Source organism: Alnus glutinosa, chromosome 3, assembly GCF_958979055.1.
Source record: "Alnus glutinosa chromosome 3, dhAlnGlut1.1, whole genome shotgun sequence".
Taxonomy (NCBI): domain Eukaryota; kingdom Viridiplantae; phylum Streptophyta; class Magnoliopsida; order Fagales; family Betulaceae; genus Alnus; species Alnus glutinosa.
The window spans coordinates 3,170,729-3,186,122 of NC_084888.1; the positions used below are offsets into that span (position 1 = coordinate 3,170,729).

At 37.3% G+C, this 15,394-nt stretch overlaps 2 protein-coding genes across 2 annotated transcripts; one reads left to right on the forward strand and one right to left on the reverse strand.

Annotated features, from left to right (window-relative positions):
- Nucleotides 1-800: 800 nt before the first annotated feature.
- LOC133863762 (calcium-transporting ATPase 2, plasma membrane-type) lies at nucleotides 801-11,126 on the forward strand. Its single transcript, XM_062299843.1, has 7 exons — nucleotides 801-1,283; nucleotides 5,687-5,741; nucleotides 5,836-7,784; nucleotides 8,155-8,313; nucleotides 8,837-9,008; nucleotides 9,121-9,419; nucleotides 10,582-11,126. Exons 1-7 carry the CDS (start codon nucleotides 1,104-1,106, stop codon nucleotides 10,819-10,821), a joined length of 3,054 nt encoding a protein of 1,017 aa, XP_062155827.1. The 5' UTR covers nucleotides 801-1,103; the 3' UTR covers nucleotides 10,822-11,126.
- Nucleotides 11,127-13,178: 2,052 nt separating this feature from the next.
- LOC133862627 (cyclin-D5-1-like) lies at nucleotides 13,179-14,014 on the reverse strand. Its single transcript, XM_062298470.1, has 3 exons — nucleotides 13,777-14,014; nucleotides 13,518-13,654; nucleotides 13,179-13,424 (listed from the first exon to the last, which is right to left on the reverse strand). The coding sequence occupies exons 1-3, from the start codon at nucleotides 14,012-14,014 to the stop codon at nucleotides 13,179-13,181; spliced, it is 621 nt and encodes a 206-aa protein (XP_062154454.1).
- Between the last annotated feature and the right edge of the window lie 1,380 nt (nucleotides 14,015-15,394).

Below are 15,394 nucleotides of genomic sequence, written 5' to 3' on the forward strand. Positions count from 1 at the left end.
TCAAAACCGGGTGGTTCGAAAACCACCTCGAGGCCCGAGCCACCCCCATGAGTTTGAGTTTGTGGTTTGCAGAGGGAACAACGATTCTGGGCAGTTTGGATGTGCCTTCGAATTCGGCTTGGGAGTTCTCGACGTTAACGCTTGGGGCGAACCGTAGTTGTGGGATTAGGCGGGTGAATGGATCGGTGGCGTGTTGGGATGGTGGCGGAGGAGAGTATTTGGTGAATATGGCACAACTAACAAGGGGTTTTCTTTGAAACGATTTTGTCGGGATCGAATTTTACTTGTGGATTAACGTCGGTGAATTTTTTGGTTTTATGTTTAGAGTCTCTATTCTGGTTTTGCAAATATTTGCAAGCCTTGTTTGACCCAAGTTTCAATGTCAGTACCGCCACCGCCATCACCACCGGGGCCATCACCTACATCCAGGGGTTTGAGAAGGGGTTGATTGGCGTTTTGCATTGTGGGATCCGTTGGAGCTTTTGCGGGTATTTCCACAATAATCACTGCTTGTGGACTGGGGTTTGTTTTGGGAAGAAGAAAGTGGAAAATTGAGTGCAACCCGGGTTGGTTCAACAACCCGGTAATTTGTTTTTTAAACAAGGATATTTTTGTCATAAAAAAAATATTGACAAATTTTAATAGTTTAAAAAATATTAACGCAATTTATATTTTAGAAAAACATTTACAATAAAGTAATAATTTGATTCGATTGGGACGTGGACTACTCCCTTTATTGAACGAATGCTATTTATTTACGTCCAATACCTTCAAAACAGACCTAAAAAATAGCAGTTAATCGGAGTAAAAGCTCTTGACCCGCACATTATTCTTTCCAAAAAACCAGGGGGAAGAGCAGAGAAGTAAGCTGAAATCTCACAAGTAATGCACCAAAAATCGGATCCTTCTTCTTCATCTTCTTCTCCATTTCTGAAAAATTTGGGAACAGAAAAATTAGTTTTAGCTTTGTCAGATCCACCTAACCCTACCTTTCCCGGAAGCGTCCTTGAAATTTCCCAAGGCTTGTTGCAATTTCCCCATTGTTTCCTTTTGAAGGCTATATTTGTATGAGGCTAAGGTGAGAGTGCAAGAAGGTGGTGGTGATGATGGAGAGCTATTTGAATGAGAATTTTGGGGAAGTGAAGCCGAAGCACTCTTCAGAGGAGGTGCTTCAGAGATGGAGGAACCTGTGTGGAATTGTGAAGAACCCGAAGCGACGGTTTCGCTTCACTGCCAATCTATCCAAGCGCTACGAAGCTGCTGCTATGCGCCGTACCAATCAGGTCTCTCGCTTTTCCTTTTTCTTTTTTATTTACTTCACAGAAAAAATCAATTTTAATTGAAAACCTTTTAAAAAAATAAAAAATCATTCAATCTTGATTCATAAAAATTGAGTCTTGAATTCCAAGACGCCTGCACGAGTGGTATTTGGAAATTTTGAATTGTTTTCGGTTGGTCTAATTGTGATGGAAAAATATTTTCTTACCAACCAAAAAATGGAAGACATTTTTTACAGTAATCTTAGGCCCGAAATGGAATGACTATGGCATAAAAATAGCTATTCTTTAGTTTGACAGGAGTCTATTCCATGAAATAGCTATTCTTTAGCTTGGTAGGGGTTTATTCCATGGAATAGCTGGAATGGCTATCCTTTTACGAAGAGAAAGATGAGAGAAATATGTATTCCTTGAGGTAAAGACTACATTTTTCCTAAAAAAAAAAACCTCTTTATTTTCTTTCAAAGTAGTTGGCCGACCACCCCAGCCGCCCTGGAGGGCCAGGGGTGGTGCGACCACCCCCGGAATGCCTCGGGGGGACGCACCACCCCTGGAGCAACTGGGCACCGCACAGGCCACCCTCGATGGGCTTCGGGGATGGCCGCGGCCACCCCTGGAGGCCACTCGACGGTGGCTGCAGCCACCTCCGGTCAACGGTGGGTGACCAACCACCCCAATGAATGGTCGGCCACCCACCAGTTTATTTCAATTTTTTTTTTTTTAATTTAATTTGATTTTTATATATATTTTGTAGGGTTTTTTAGTAATTTTTTTTTTTTGAATTCGGATTAAAATGTGAGTTATTACCAAACAAAATAGTAGGAATAGCCATTTCATTCCACCGCCTTCTATCCTCAGGAATAGCTATTCATTTTTTCTAATGGAATGACCATTCCGCAAACCAAACGAGGTCTTAGGGTGGAAAATAGGTGATTTTTCCCGAAAATACTTTCCCAAAAAACCATCTAATGTAGAAGCAAATGCAGCCTTAATAAGAAATGAATACTTCACATCTCTATCGTAAATGTGGACCATACAAGTCAAATGGGACCATAATATACATATGAGTAATATTTATTACACAACTTTTGCAGAATTCTAACTACTTTTTTATTTATTTATTTTTATTTTTTTATGATCAACCATTGGATTTGTTTTCCTACATGTGGATCTTAAATATTCAATAGTTGATTTTAAAAAAAAAAGTTGTTAGAGTTGTGTAAGAAATATTACTCTATACATATTGACACATTAACTTAATCACAAGTTTAATTTAGGCTTTATTGTTAATTTTTTATTACTTGACGTGGGAGTATATACATGGGCTACTTGTGCCATTAACACTATTGATCTCCCTTATCCGTTCCTTATCAAGTTTATTGTGATGGAATTTTTAGTCATGGGTGCCTTAATCAATCAAAATAAAAAGAGAAATGAGAGAGAATCATGTAAGCAGTGGGGGGAGCCAGGAATTTATATTTAGGGGGGCCAAGCTAAAATGTAATGATATATTTTTTTTTGTTGTTCTCTTTATATATTATGTTTATACAAAAAAAAAAAAATAAAAATTGATAAACACAATTCAAAATAGAAATAAATAAGTATTTTTTTTAGAGCCCTTTTGATAAGGATGGGTTGTAAAACTCAACTTTTGTAGCCTCCAATAAGATATTGACACATCATATAAACATACACTACACATTAGACAAGAAAACACCGAATTTTATACCAAAATACTGGATTTTTTTTCTTCTTTTTTCCTGTGCTCATCTCTTGCACAAGAAAAAGAAGAAGAAGAAAAATCCTATCATCAACAATTTGTCGAGGAAGCTAATGCAGGATTGATAAACAAAAATAATAATATATATATATATATATATATATAAACATAATAATAGAATAATGAGAGGGCGTGTGACTGTGGTAGGAGTAGAGATAGGCTTCCCTCTAGGAGTAGATGTGATCCCCAGGTTTCAGTTTGTCCCTCTCGATCTTGTTCGACAACATACCCATTTTCTTTGATCTCTGCTCTCCTCTCCTAAAACTCTCAAAATCCAATTGTTCTTCTGAATGAAATAATCAATCAAAGAGAGAGAGACCAAGGAGACCTAACACCTAAAAGCAATCGCTTCTTTCGCCTAGAAGTTACTCTCTCCTTTATTCGGCCATCTTCTCCATCATCATGAAATTTCATGGAAACTTGCAGTGGGTCATAGAGGGAGAGATTGAAAATGGGGTTATTGAAAAAGGATTGGATGTTTTCATTTTTATTGTATTTTGTGGTTTTTTTATGATTCGTTCACTTATAATTGGTTGCTGTAAAATGAGGGATTTATAGCCCATCCTGGTATAAGGTATTCCCATTTTTTTTTTTTGACAAAAAATAAATAAGGATTTTATAACACAAAGTGTATAAATATATATATATATATATAGGAATACAAAAAAAAATGTATATATATACATCACAAACTAAAAGAATGCAAAAAATGCCACATATTCATTCTTGAGGCTTGGCACTGATGGCAATCTCAAGAGCCAAGGCCATGACTTACTATGACAAAGTAAGTTACTTATGATGGGAGCAAAGCTTTGCATTATTTTTGGGATGAGTAAATGCTAAATACTACATCTTCATTTCACTTAGCTGATATGACAATGCTCGTAAGCTTTTGGATTTTTTTTTTCAACGAAGATTGATGAACACTACCACATCAATTCAGTGAGATGGAGGTGGGAGTAGTACGTAGCATTACTACTATATATATATAGTAATGCTATATACCACACATCACTATTCTATTACTATCCCACTAAGGGCCACTATGTTGATGTGATTTTGCCAATCAACTATTGATTTTTTTTCTTTAACAAGGGCCGATATAAGGGTGGGTTGCAATGCCATATTACAATAGTGGGATATTGGTGTTGTATATAGCATTCTTCTTCTTCTTCTTTTGTTTGTTTATATGAATCTTCCATTTGGTGTTTATCAACTTTTGAGGGGAGCCATGGCCCCCAACTGTCTACGTTTTGCTCCACCACTGCATGTAATTGATTGACTTAGCATTGCAGTTCATATGACCTATGTCCCAATTTAAGGGAGCACATTAGCTGACTTGTATGTTTACTGCCTAAACTTAAATTTGCAATGTAGGAATAATTGGTGGAATACAATTGGTGAGTGGTGAGATGAGCTTTACCTTAGAAAGAGAAGCTGAAATGACTTCAAAATTGATGCAATTCTGATTATGATTGAGAGAAAAAAATAGTTTAAGAAGGAAATCTGAGAGTTAGTCCAAGCTATCAAATTAGCAAGAACACCCAAACTCAATCTTGAAGCGAAAGGGAGAGAAAGGCCACCAAAGTTGGTTGAAAGTTCATTCAATTCTATGGGAAAAAGCTATTACAACTTCAGAAAACTCTTAAATACGACAATACGTTGCTGCCCCAGCTAAAACGCGATCACAACCACTAATTCAAATATAATCTAACGGTTCTAAATCTGTCCTGCAGCACACATGCCTAATTAAAAAGTTTAATGACTTATTACATAAAAATTAAAAGACTTAACATAGGAAAATACTCAAGTTCACGGAAACTAAAATCAACCAAGACGGATCACACGATTGAACTTATGGACGTCTAGGCTTCCTTTTAATGTTCCTCCTCTGATGATCAAGTGTTTGTAAAATGTCCTCTTGCATATGCTTTGCATAAAAAATTCTTAAAGCAGAATGAACACTTTGAATTGTTTCATATGAATAATTAGTATTTTCCATAATCATGAAGACAACAAACAAAAGTTGGTTATTTCGTAATGCTTAAATTTCTAATAACTCCTGAAGTATTTTGAATCTTTTGAAAAGATGACTTTTGCCTCTTTTCTTTATTCACATACTTTGCACCTCGCCTTTCAGTTGTATTACCCTTTCCTTTTTCAGTTACTTTCGGTTCTTCTTAGATCTTGTTGTCAATGATTGCATTCCCTGATTTTTTTGTTCTTTCTTTTTAGGCCTTTGTTGTAAAATAGAATTCTGGAACCCCAAGGGGTTGGCTCAAGTGGTGAAGACCTTGGACTTAAGGGTATTCCCATTAGGTCGAAGGTTCGAAACTTCGAATTTCCTTGGGTGCAAACAACTCTTTGGGGCCACGGTCGTGGCGAAGTGGAGTCTTGGGAGGGGGGGTGCCTTGCATGGGTCCTGGGTTTGCTCTTCAGGATTGGGTATATGAAGTGACCCTACCTTGTGGGGGTTCCTGTCATTAGAAAAAAGAAAAAGAAAAAAAGAATTCTGGATACCTGAATTCTTTTTGTGCAGATGATTACCAAACAACATTATACTAAGATTATGATAATAACTTGGTTTAAAGTTGGGAGACTAACTACTTTTCTATGTTGAATATTGTAGGAGAAGTTAAGGATTGCTGTTTTGGTTTCCAAAGCTGCATTACAGTTCATCCAAGGTAAGTTTCTTCAATATATATATATATATAATTTATAAAAAAAAATTATATTACGTCAAAAGATTCTCCATTCTCAGTATTGTAATGTCCGCAGGGGTGCAACCTAGTGACTACACTGTACCTGAGGAAGCTAAAGCTGCAGGTTTTCAGATTTGTGCTGATGAACTGGGATCTATTGTTGAAGGTCATGATCTAAAGAAGCTGAAATTTCATGGTGGAGTAGCAGGTATTGCAGAAAAGCTCTCCACATCAACCAACGATGGGCTCACGACTGATGGCGATTTATTGGATCGCAGAAAAGACTTATATGGAATTAATAAATTTACTGAGAGCGTAGGACGGAGTTTTTGGGTATTTGTTTGGGAAGCCCTTCAGGACATGACTCTTATGATCCTTGGAGTTTGTGCTTTTGTGTCTTTGATCGTTGGAATTACTATGGAAGGATGGCCAAAAGGGGCCCATGATGGCCTTGGAATCGTTGCAAGCATCTTGTTGGTTGTCTTTGTCACGGCAACAAGTGATTATCGTCAATCTTTACAGTTCAAGGATTTGGACAAGGAAAAAAAGAAGATTGCTATCCAGGTTACAAGAAATGGATACAGGCAGAAAATGTCGATATATGATTTACTTCCCGGTGATATTGTACATCTTGCTATTGGGGACCAAGTCCCTGCAGATGGACTTTTTGTTTCAGGATTTTCTGTGCTAATTGATGAATCAAGTTTGACTGGGGAGAGTGAGCCCATAATGGCGAGTGCTGAAAATCCTTTTCTTCTCTCTGGAACTAAGGTTCAAGATGGATCATGCAAGATGCTGGTTACCACTGTTGGGATGAGGACCCAATGGGGTAAACTGATGGCAACTCTTAGTGAAGGCGGAGATGATGAAACCCCATTGCAGGTGAAATTGAATGGAGTGGCAACTATTATAGGTAAGATAGGCCTTTTCTTTGCTGTTGTGACCTTTGCAGTTTTAGTGCAAGGATTGCTGAACCGTAAATGGCAAGAGGGAACTCACTGGAGCTGGTCAGGAGATGATGCATTGGAGATGTTGGAATTTTTTGCCATTTCAGTTACAATTGTCGTTGTCGCTGTTCCAGAGGGGCTGCCATTGGCTGTAACACTGAGCCTTGCCTTTGCCATGAAGAAAATGATGAATGATAAAGCACTTGTGCGCAATTTGGCAGCTTGTGAGACTATGGGATCAGCCACGTGTATTTGTAGTGACAAAACTGGGACTCTAACTACCAACCACATGACTGTTGTAAAATCATGCTTTTGCATGAACGTCAAGGAAGTGAGCAAACCCAATGACGCTTCTAGCTTGTGCTCTGAACTGCCAGACTCGGCTGTGAAACTTATGCTACAATCAATATTTAATAACACTGGGGGAGAAGTTGTTGTTAACAAAGATGGCAGATATGAGATACTGGGAACACCCACTGATACTGCTTTATTGGAGTTTGGCTTGTCACTTGGTGGGGATTTTCAGGCTGAGCGGCAAGCATCTAAACTTGTTAAAGTTGAGCCATTCAACTCTGTGAAGAAACGGATGGGGGTAGTGTTGGAGCTTCCTGAAGGAGGTTTACGAGCTCATTGTAAAGGTGCTTCGGAGATAATTTTGGCTGCCTGTGACAAGGTGGTCAATGCCAATGGCGATGTTGTTCCCCTTGATGAAGCATCTGTTAACCATCTTCAGGTTACAATTGATCAATTTGCTTGTGAAGCTCTTCGAACTCTCTGTCTCGCTTATATGGAACTGGAAAAAGGGTTCTCTGCAGAGAATCCTATCCCTGTTTCTGGGTATACCTGCATAGGAGTGGTGGGAATTAAAGATCCGGTACGTCCTGGTGTAAAGGAATCTGTTGCAGTTTGCCGTTCAGCTGGGATTACTGTAAGAATGGTTACAGGAGACAATATTAATACTGCAAAGGCTATAGCTAGGGAATGTGGAATTCTAACAGATGACGGTATAGCCATTGAAGGTCCAAACTTCCGAGAGAAGAGTCAAGAAGAAATGCTTGAAATAATTCCTAAACTTCAGGTGCTTTTTCAATTTTATTTATAGAATATCTGCGAACCGATTGGATCATCACCACTTATCCTAAAAGCTTAAGCTAAATAGGAAATTGTGAATTTAATAATTTGATTAGTACTTTAAGATTCACTTTCATGTGTGGGCTCAAACTCCCTTCAACAAGTGATGCCTAACACGTGAAATATTTAATTTAAATGAGGTAAACTGTGGAGTCAGAGTTCGAACTTAGGACGTATGCTCTAATATCGAGTTAAATCACCATTTATCTTAAAGTTTAAACAAATAAGAAATAGTGAATTTAATCATATAATCAATACTTTAACATTGAGTATAGTTTTCTCTAAATAGTGACACAAAAGTTTCACTTTTTCTATAGGTTATGGCTCGATCTTCACCTCTAGACAAGCATACTTTGGTGAAGCACTTGCGTACTTCATTGGGTGAGGTTGTTGCTGTGACCGGTGATGGAACAAATGATGCCCCGGCACTTCATGAAGCAGATATTGGACTAGCAATGGGCATTGCAGGAACTGAGGTGAGGACACTATAGTGCTTTCGAAGTGCAGCATTTATTACACTGCCCTCTGAAAAGATAGTCATGCATGGCTGCTGGAAATAAAAAAGATACATTAAAAATATGTTATTTTTAACTAGGTTCTATTTTTATTTGAAACATCTGCATTTTATTTTCTTATTATGTTTCTTTTGTAGTATGGACAATGAGTAAGATAGGCTAAATCTGAAGAAAGTGGTTCATTGGTACAGTGGGAATGCCAAAAATGGCTTGACATAGTATATAGGCATTATAGGCTCCTCTTAGGTGGAAATGTGTTCCTCAATCAAGGAAAGTGACTAAAAGGTTTAGCATAGCTCATGCTAAAGATAAAGAGTCGGAGCATAAATAGTTGATCTGTTTACATTTCTTTATATGATGGAGTGGTCGGTCTATTCTCATTGGTTGAGGTTTTTTAGTTCTTTTTTATTTTGGCCTGGGACTTTTTATTTTATTTTATATATATGAACTTGCGACAATTTCAACTAATCTGTACTAAATTCAGGTGGCTAAAGAGAGTGCTGATGTCATAATACTGGATGATAATTTCTCAACAATTGTGACAGTGGCTAAATGGGGACGTTCAGTTTACATAAATATACAAAAATTCGTACAGTTTCAGCTGACAGTTAACGTGGTTGCATTAATTGTCAACTTCTCTTCAGCTTGTCTGACAGGTTAGAAAACCTATATATTAGATCTGTTTTCATTTTTAGTTTGTTCCTTCCTTTGTGTCAAAGGAACCATTTACCAAGTCTGCTTATGCCTTTGTATCAAATCATGCTTCAGGGAATGCACCCCTCACAGCTGTTCAGCTATTGTGGGTCAACATGATCATGGATACACTGGGAGCACTTGCACTTGCAACTGAGCCTCCAAATGATGATTTAATGAAGCGTTCCCCCGTTGGAAGGAAAGGAAACTTCATCAGTAATGTCATGTGGAGGAATATCTTAGGGCAATCTGTGTATCAATTTGTGGTAATATGGTTGCTTCAGACAAGAGGGAAAGCACTATTTCGTCTTGAAGGCCCAGATTCTGATCTGATCCTAAACACCCTTATTTTCAACTCATTTGTCTTTTGCCAGGTAACTTTTCTGAAAGATCTACAAGCACTGCTTGTTGAACACTATGTTTGAAGTGGTATAATGTGATATATTTTGAATTGTATATGATGACAAGCAGGTTTAGTTTTTAATTCTTGGATGTTGTTTGCCGATGCCAATGTATGTAGGGTAGACTTTGCTTAAACAAAAATTCTGTCCCCTACTTGTTGAGAAGGACCAAGGGTACAGATAACATACCAATAATAAACAAGTATGTGAAAGTAGAGATGGATCAGGATCCTCTACAATTTTTGGAGTATTTATACAATTCTTTAAATCTCTACCATTATGTTCGAAATAAATGGTTGAGATTTTGCTATATCAGCATTTATCACTTTTCCCACCCAACATTTTCCACCTTAGCATTAACCATATTTTAACACATGTTAAAAGTGATAGATGTTGATGTAACAAAATCCTAACCATTTATTTTGAAAACAATGGTTTAGATTTAAAGGATTGTACATGATACAGTATCCTAGGAGTTGTAGAGGATCTTGATCCGCGTCTAGAATTGACATGACCAAATATATTTAAAATTTGCAACTTCAAGTAAGAACTCATTAGTTTCTTTCAATTATTTACGTATGCCTTCCTTCGCATCAATTAAAAGGGAAAGGAAAGGATGGTTATCTTTTGCAGCCCAAAAGGATTAACCCCAAAAGTGTGTTCCCTTTCTTATGATAGCAATAGGACTCAAGTAGGATATCATATAATTGCTAAACTAGATATGGTTTTGGAGAATTGATCATTGTTACTCCACTTTTCCACTGTCAAATGGCCATATGGACTTGATAACCCTGGCAGGGCATTATAAAGTACATGTTACTGTGAACACCTGTTGGGTGTATTATTTGGAGCATCACATCCTCGGGTTTGCCAGTTCACCGATCTATGATCACACAATAATATTAATGAATCCAAGGTTATAACCATCTTTTCAGCAGAGTTCCTTCAAACAACTCTGCAGTTCGTTTCTACTCGCCACAAGTTTGTTGCAAATTTTGTCTTAGAACTCATATGTGGCCTTTTGTCTGAATCAAATATGGCAATTTGTTGGAGTCTCAAAAGATTAGTTTACATGGAGTAGTTTCAATTTCTTAGTTAATTCTACTTCAATTTCTAACCCTACTTGATTCTGCAGGTTTTTAATGAGATAAGCTCACGCGAAATGGAGGAAATAAACGTTTTCAAAGGCATACTGGATAACTATGTTTTTGTGTGCGTTCTCAGTTGCACTGCTTTCTTCCAAATCATAATCGTAGAGTTCCTGGGAACATTTGCAAACACATCGCCTCTCACTTTGTCACAGTGGTTCGTTAGTGTAGTCGTTGGATTTTTGGGTATGCCAATTGCTGCTGGCTTAAAGATGATCCCTGTATGAGCCACATGGGTCAAAGCCCAAGTCATCAAATTTGTCGGCAGAAGAAGTATTCTCACGTAAAACTACATCGGCTGGTGTGAAAATTTAGTGTGAAACATTGGCTGTGTGAAAATTTAATGTGAAGAAAAGCATTACTCCTGTAGATATCTTGGTGTGACCTACCTTTTATTCTCAGCTTTTATTTGGCTTGTTAGCCAAGAACTGATTTTCTAAGGTCCCGTTGTAATAGCTAGAATTCCTTCATCTACTCCGGTAGTAAACGTGAATAAGGTTAATTATTTTATACCAGACATTTTTAAGTTCCAGAGTGAAAGGCACCATGCAATGGGCTGCCGTTGCCGTTGGTACATAAGTGTGATGGATTGTTACGATCTTGGTGAAAGTCACCAAGTCTCCCTTCGTAATAAGATTAGGATGGATGAAGAGAAATATTTCAATTAGGGATAATTATCTTTTAATAAGTTTAATTATCTTATCTTGGTAGGATTTGTTAGTTGTATTAATATTATCTTATTCTATAATGTAAGTCTCTATTTAATGAATAAAGTATGTTGTAAACCTATAATCATTAAGTTTTTTTTATCTTCGATCACAAAATCCCTCATTGTCATAAATGTGATACATTCAAATACATTCTCTCTGAACACACTCTCTCTCCCACCCTCTCCCTCGTCCCTCTCCCTCTCTCAAACAACCACCATAGCCATGTGCCCTCCATACCCACCTCCACCATGGAACTTGAGAGCCATAGCCGTGGTCAGTTGAGAGAGGACAGAGAGAAATAGAGGGGAGAGAAGAGAAAGAAACTAGAAGGATATAACTAAAAAAAAAAATCATTATAAGAATTGGCATAAATGTTAAGGATGTTTTGGATTGAAAATGAGCCATAACTTCGGGTTTAATGTCAAAAATATCTAGTACTCCATCCATGCACGAAAATTCATGAATAGTTAAAACAATATGTAGTAAAGGAAACTATTGAAACCTAACTGATAAATCTATATGCTTTTAGAACTGTGCATGTGAAAATCTATTGTCTCTTGCATCTTTGAGCAATTCTTTTAACTAGCTCCTTAAGATGCTTGGTACAGAGTACAGACTCCATGTCCCAAATAGGTCATTGAGGGTGCAGTAGGCTACAATACACCCCAATCGTTTCTCCATAAATAAATAGCCACGTGCACATCACCAAACTTAGTCTTAGTACGTTTCAAAAGAGAGGGAGGGCCATGGCCAATACCAACCTTCCTCTCCTTCTGTCTTTGGTTTCGTCTACTCTCAATGGCTAATTTACAAAAGTTGGGTGTAGAGACCTATTAGTGTTTTACCAATTTTTATACTAAAGGGAGCTAATTGCAAATGAGTGAAATCACAATAATTGATTTTATATTTTTTTCCATATATATATATATAAGCGCTGAACTTTGGGAATAATATATCTTTATACTTTTAACCTCTATATTGCTCAATTTTTACTTATTGCAACAAGTAGATCACTATCATGAAATTATTTGTTTTTATCTAATGTAATGAAACATATATAATACACATGCATCCTATTTTGGCTTGCTTCCAATAAATAAATCACTGAAGATGTTTAAGTAAAAAAATAAAATAAAAGGTTTAGATTGCCTTCAGTCAAAAATAATTGGAGTTTCTTTCCAATCATCCGATCTCTATCATTACTAGAGATATTTAATAAATTTTTTCACCGGAGGTTAGCTATTCAATCCAAAATCAGAAGCCGTTTCTGTGCAAAGCTTTTATTACCCCAATACTCAAATTTTATTTTTGGGAAAAAAATCAAATTTAGTTTCTAGATTTTCTTGCTATTAGTTTCCATAAGTTTTTAGTTTTCACAATTATTCTAGTTTCAAATATATCACTCCCTCAACCTACCTTCTAATTAATTAATTAACATTATGTCATGTCAGATCAATTAATTGATTAGAAAAATGGCCTAAATTTAAATTGCATAAGACCATAATGACTAATTTTAAATTGCACAAAAACCTAAGGACTAAATTTATTTTCTCCCTTAATTTTTGATATTTTTGCGTATGAATTTCTATATATGTGGGTACGAAGGGGTTACTTTGATAATTAGAAAAGATGAGAGGCTGATTCGTGATTTTGAGGACGTTCAGGGTATTCTGATTCGTGATTTAAATCCTAATATATTTCTTATTTATGCTTTGACCCGATAAGAAAAAATCTTAGTTCCGTCCACAGTTGTTGGCCGAAACTTTTGTCGGGTTTTTGAAAAATGGAATACAAATCAAGTAAGCTTATGACTCCTAAAACCAATCTGATATCAAGAATTGACGCAATCGATTAAAAACAATCGTTGCTACTTGCTAAGAACTAAGAAGATCATCAAATTCCGGCCAGTAATTAACCATGACGAGCTTCCTCTTCTCTTCTGATGACGGTTTGCGAAAGCAAGCAAGTTTTGTCTTAATGCGAACAGCAACAGGCTGAGAAGAACTCTCAATGAAATCGAATAAGCTCGAATGCATTGATGCTGAATTTGAGGGAACTGCCGCCGTGGGTGTCTCAACACTTGCCATCAACGTTCTCTTATAAAACGAAAATAATTGTTCCTGCATGCAACATAATAATAAATATATGTAAGAAATACAAAAATATCATTTCTCAATAAGATATCCATTTTCAACGCAGAGAGATAAACTCACAATTTCTATAGACCCCCATGATGGGACAACAGACGAAGCCATGAGCATCAATTCTTCTTTAGTTAACAGTCGATCGATTGTTACTAATACTGTGGCGGCAGCTACAATGGATGGCCGATGATCCACTAAATTGATCTCTGCAACAAAGAATTCAACTCCATTAGTAAACATTGAAAACTCACAAATCAGTTTATAGTCAAGTCTCGCGTTTTTTTGAAACTGCAAATTGAAACGAACCGTTGATACAATCATAGATTACCTCTGGTGACGTCCATCATAAGTAGAGCAGCTTTTAAGACCCAATCTGACGGTCGAAGTTCATCAAAGAATTTATTGAAGAAATAACGGACATGAGTAAAAGGAGAGAGTGGTGTCATTTTCCATTCGAGTGCTTCAAGAACAATTAGCTCACTCATCCAAATCACCTCCCACGTAAAATCGCAACCTTCCAGCAGCGCCTTCAAATTTTTTAGCGCTATCTCTGAATTCTCCTCCATCTTTATTGCCAAAGAAAAACATCCCACAGCTAGTGTCCGAGTGGCCGAAAGTTCCCCTTCCTACATACATTAACGGCAATAAATTTGGACCATTCCGTCGCCGGAGATCGTAAACTCATTCACAATGATAATTGTAATTTTCTCTGTTTAATCACTAGAGGCAACAGAGGATATGAAGAAGTTTGCTTACATCAATGGGGAGCACAGAAAGGAAGCGATCGAAATACGTCACGAATAAGAAAATTGTATCGGAAGAGAAATTATACTTCCCACAAGACTGAATCAAGAAACGAAAACTTCAAGAGCTGGTTCAACGGTAATTAAAGAAAAGAAAAAAAAACAGAGCTTTTGTGAGAGAAACAAACTTTTAGAACCCACTGAATGGCATCCAAGCGAGCACACTTCAACCATCTTTGACCGGTGCTTGAGAGATCATCTGTGGATGACAAAAAGCATTTGGATCCAAAGCCAGCGCTACTCTCTGTGTCAAACAAGTATTGAACATAGTGATCATCTTCATTCTCTGCAACAAAGTACATATATGACTCTAAATTCAAGAAACTAAGAGGCTCAGCTTCATGAGAAGAGGGAATGTTAAAGAGTTACCTGTTACGTGCATGTACTTATCCAAGTCTAGATTCAAGAAAGCATCATCTGCATCGGAATAGAGGCTAGAGGGAGAAAACGGAATGACGAAATCTTCATTTTTACCACAAAATTTAAAGTGGCTGGAGGGAGGAAACGGAGTACTCGTTCTTGTTCTTTCATCCATATTCAAGAAAATCGCACAGAAACAATATGTGGGTATTTCTTGGATTTAAGTGCTAAATCCACGGTAGTAATATTGAGAGAGAGAGAGAGAGAGAGAGAGAGAGAGTGAGTGAGAGGGTGCAGGGGAAGCAGCGGTTTTAGTGGCGCCAAAATGAGCGGATGAGATATAGAGGGGATTTAATTAGCGGTTAGAGAGTATACAGTAGGAGAAATGTTAGAGCATCTTCTGGTGTTCTCTTAGTGTTCTCCTGGAATGGCATAGATGTAATTAAAAAATTACATCTATGTCCTTTTGGATGGCATAAATGCAATTTTTTAATAAAAAAAATTACATTTATGTCATTCTAGGAGAACACAAGGAGATGCTCTAACACTCCTCATACAGTAGACGCCGTGGGTATATATATAGTACACTCGAAATCTCTATCAAGTACATATACAAGAAACGCTCTGTGCGAAAAACACTCCGTTGTCTCTCCTCTGAAGAAACTCTACCTGATATTGTTGGTAGTTGAGGAGGAGGTAGTCTCCCCCTTCCCCCCTTTTCCCCTCCTCCTTCTTCCCCCTCCCTCTCACGCTTCTTCTTAGGCTCAAAAAGCCTCATATGAG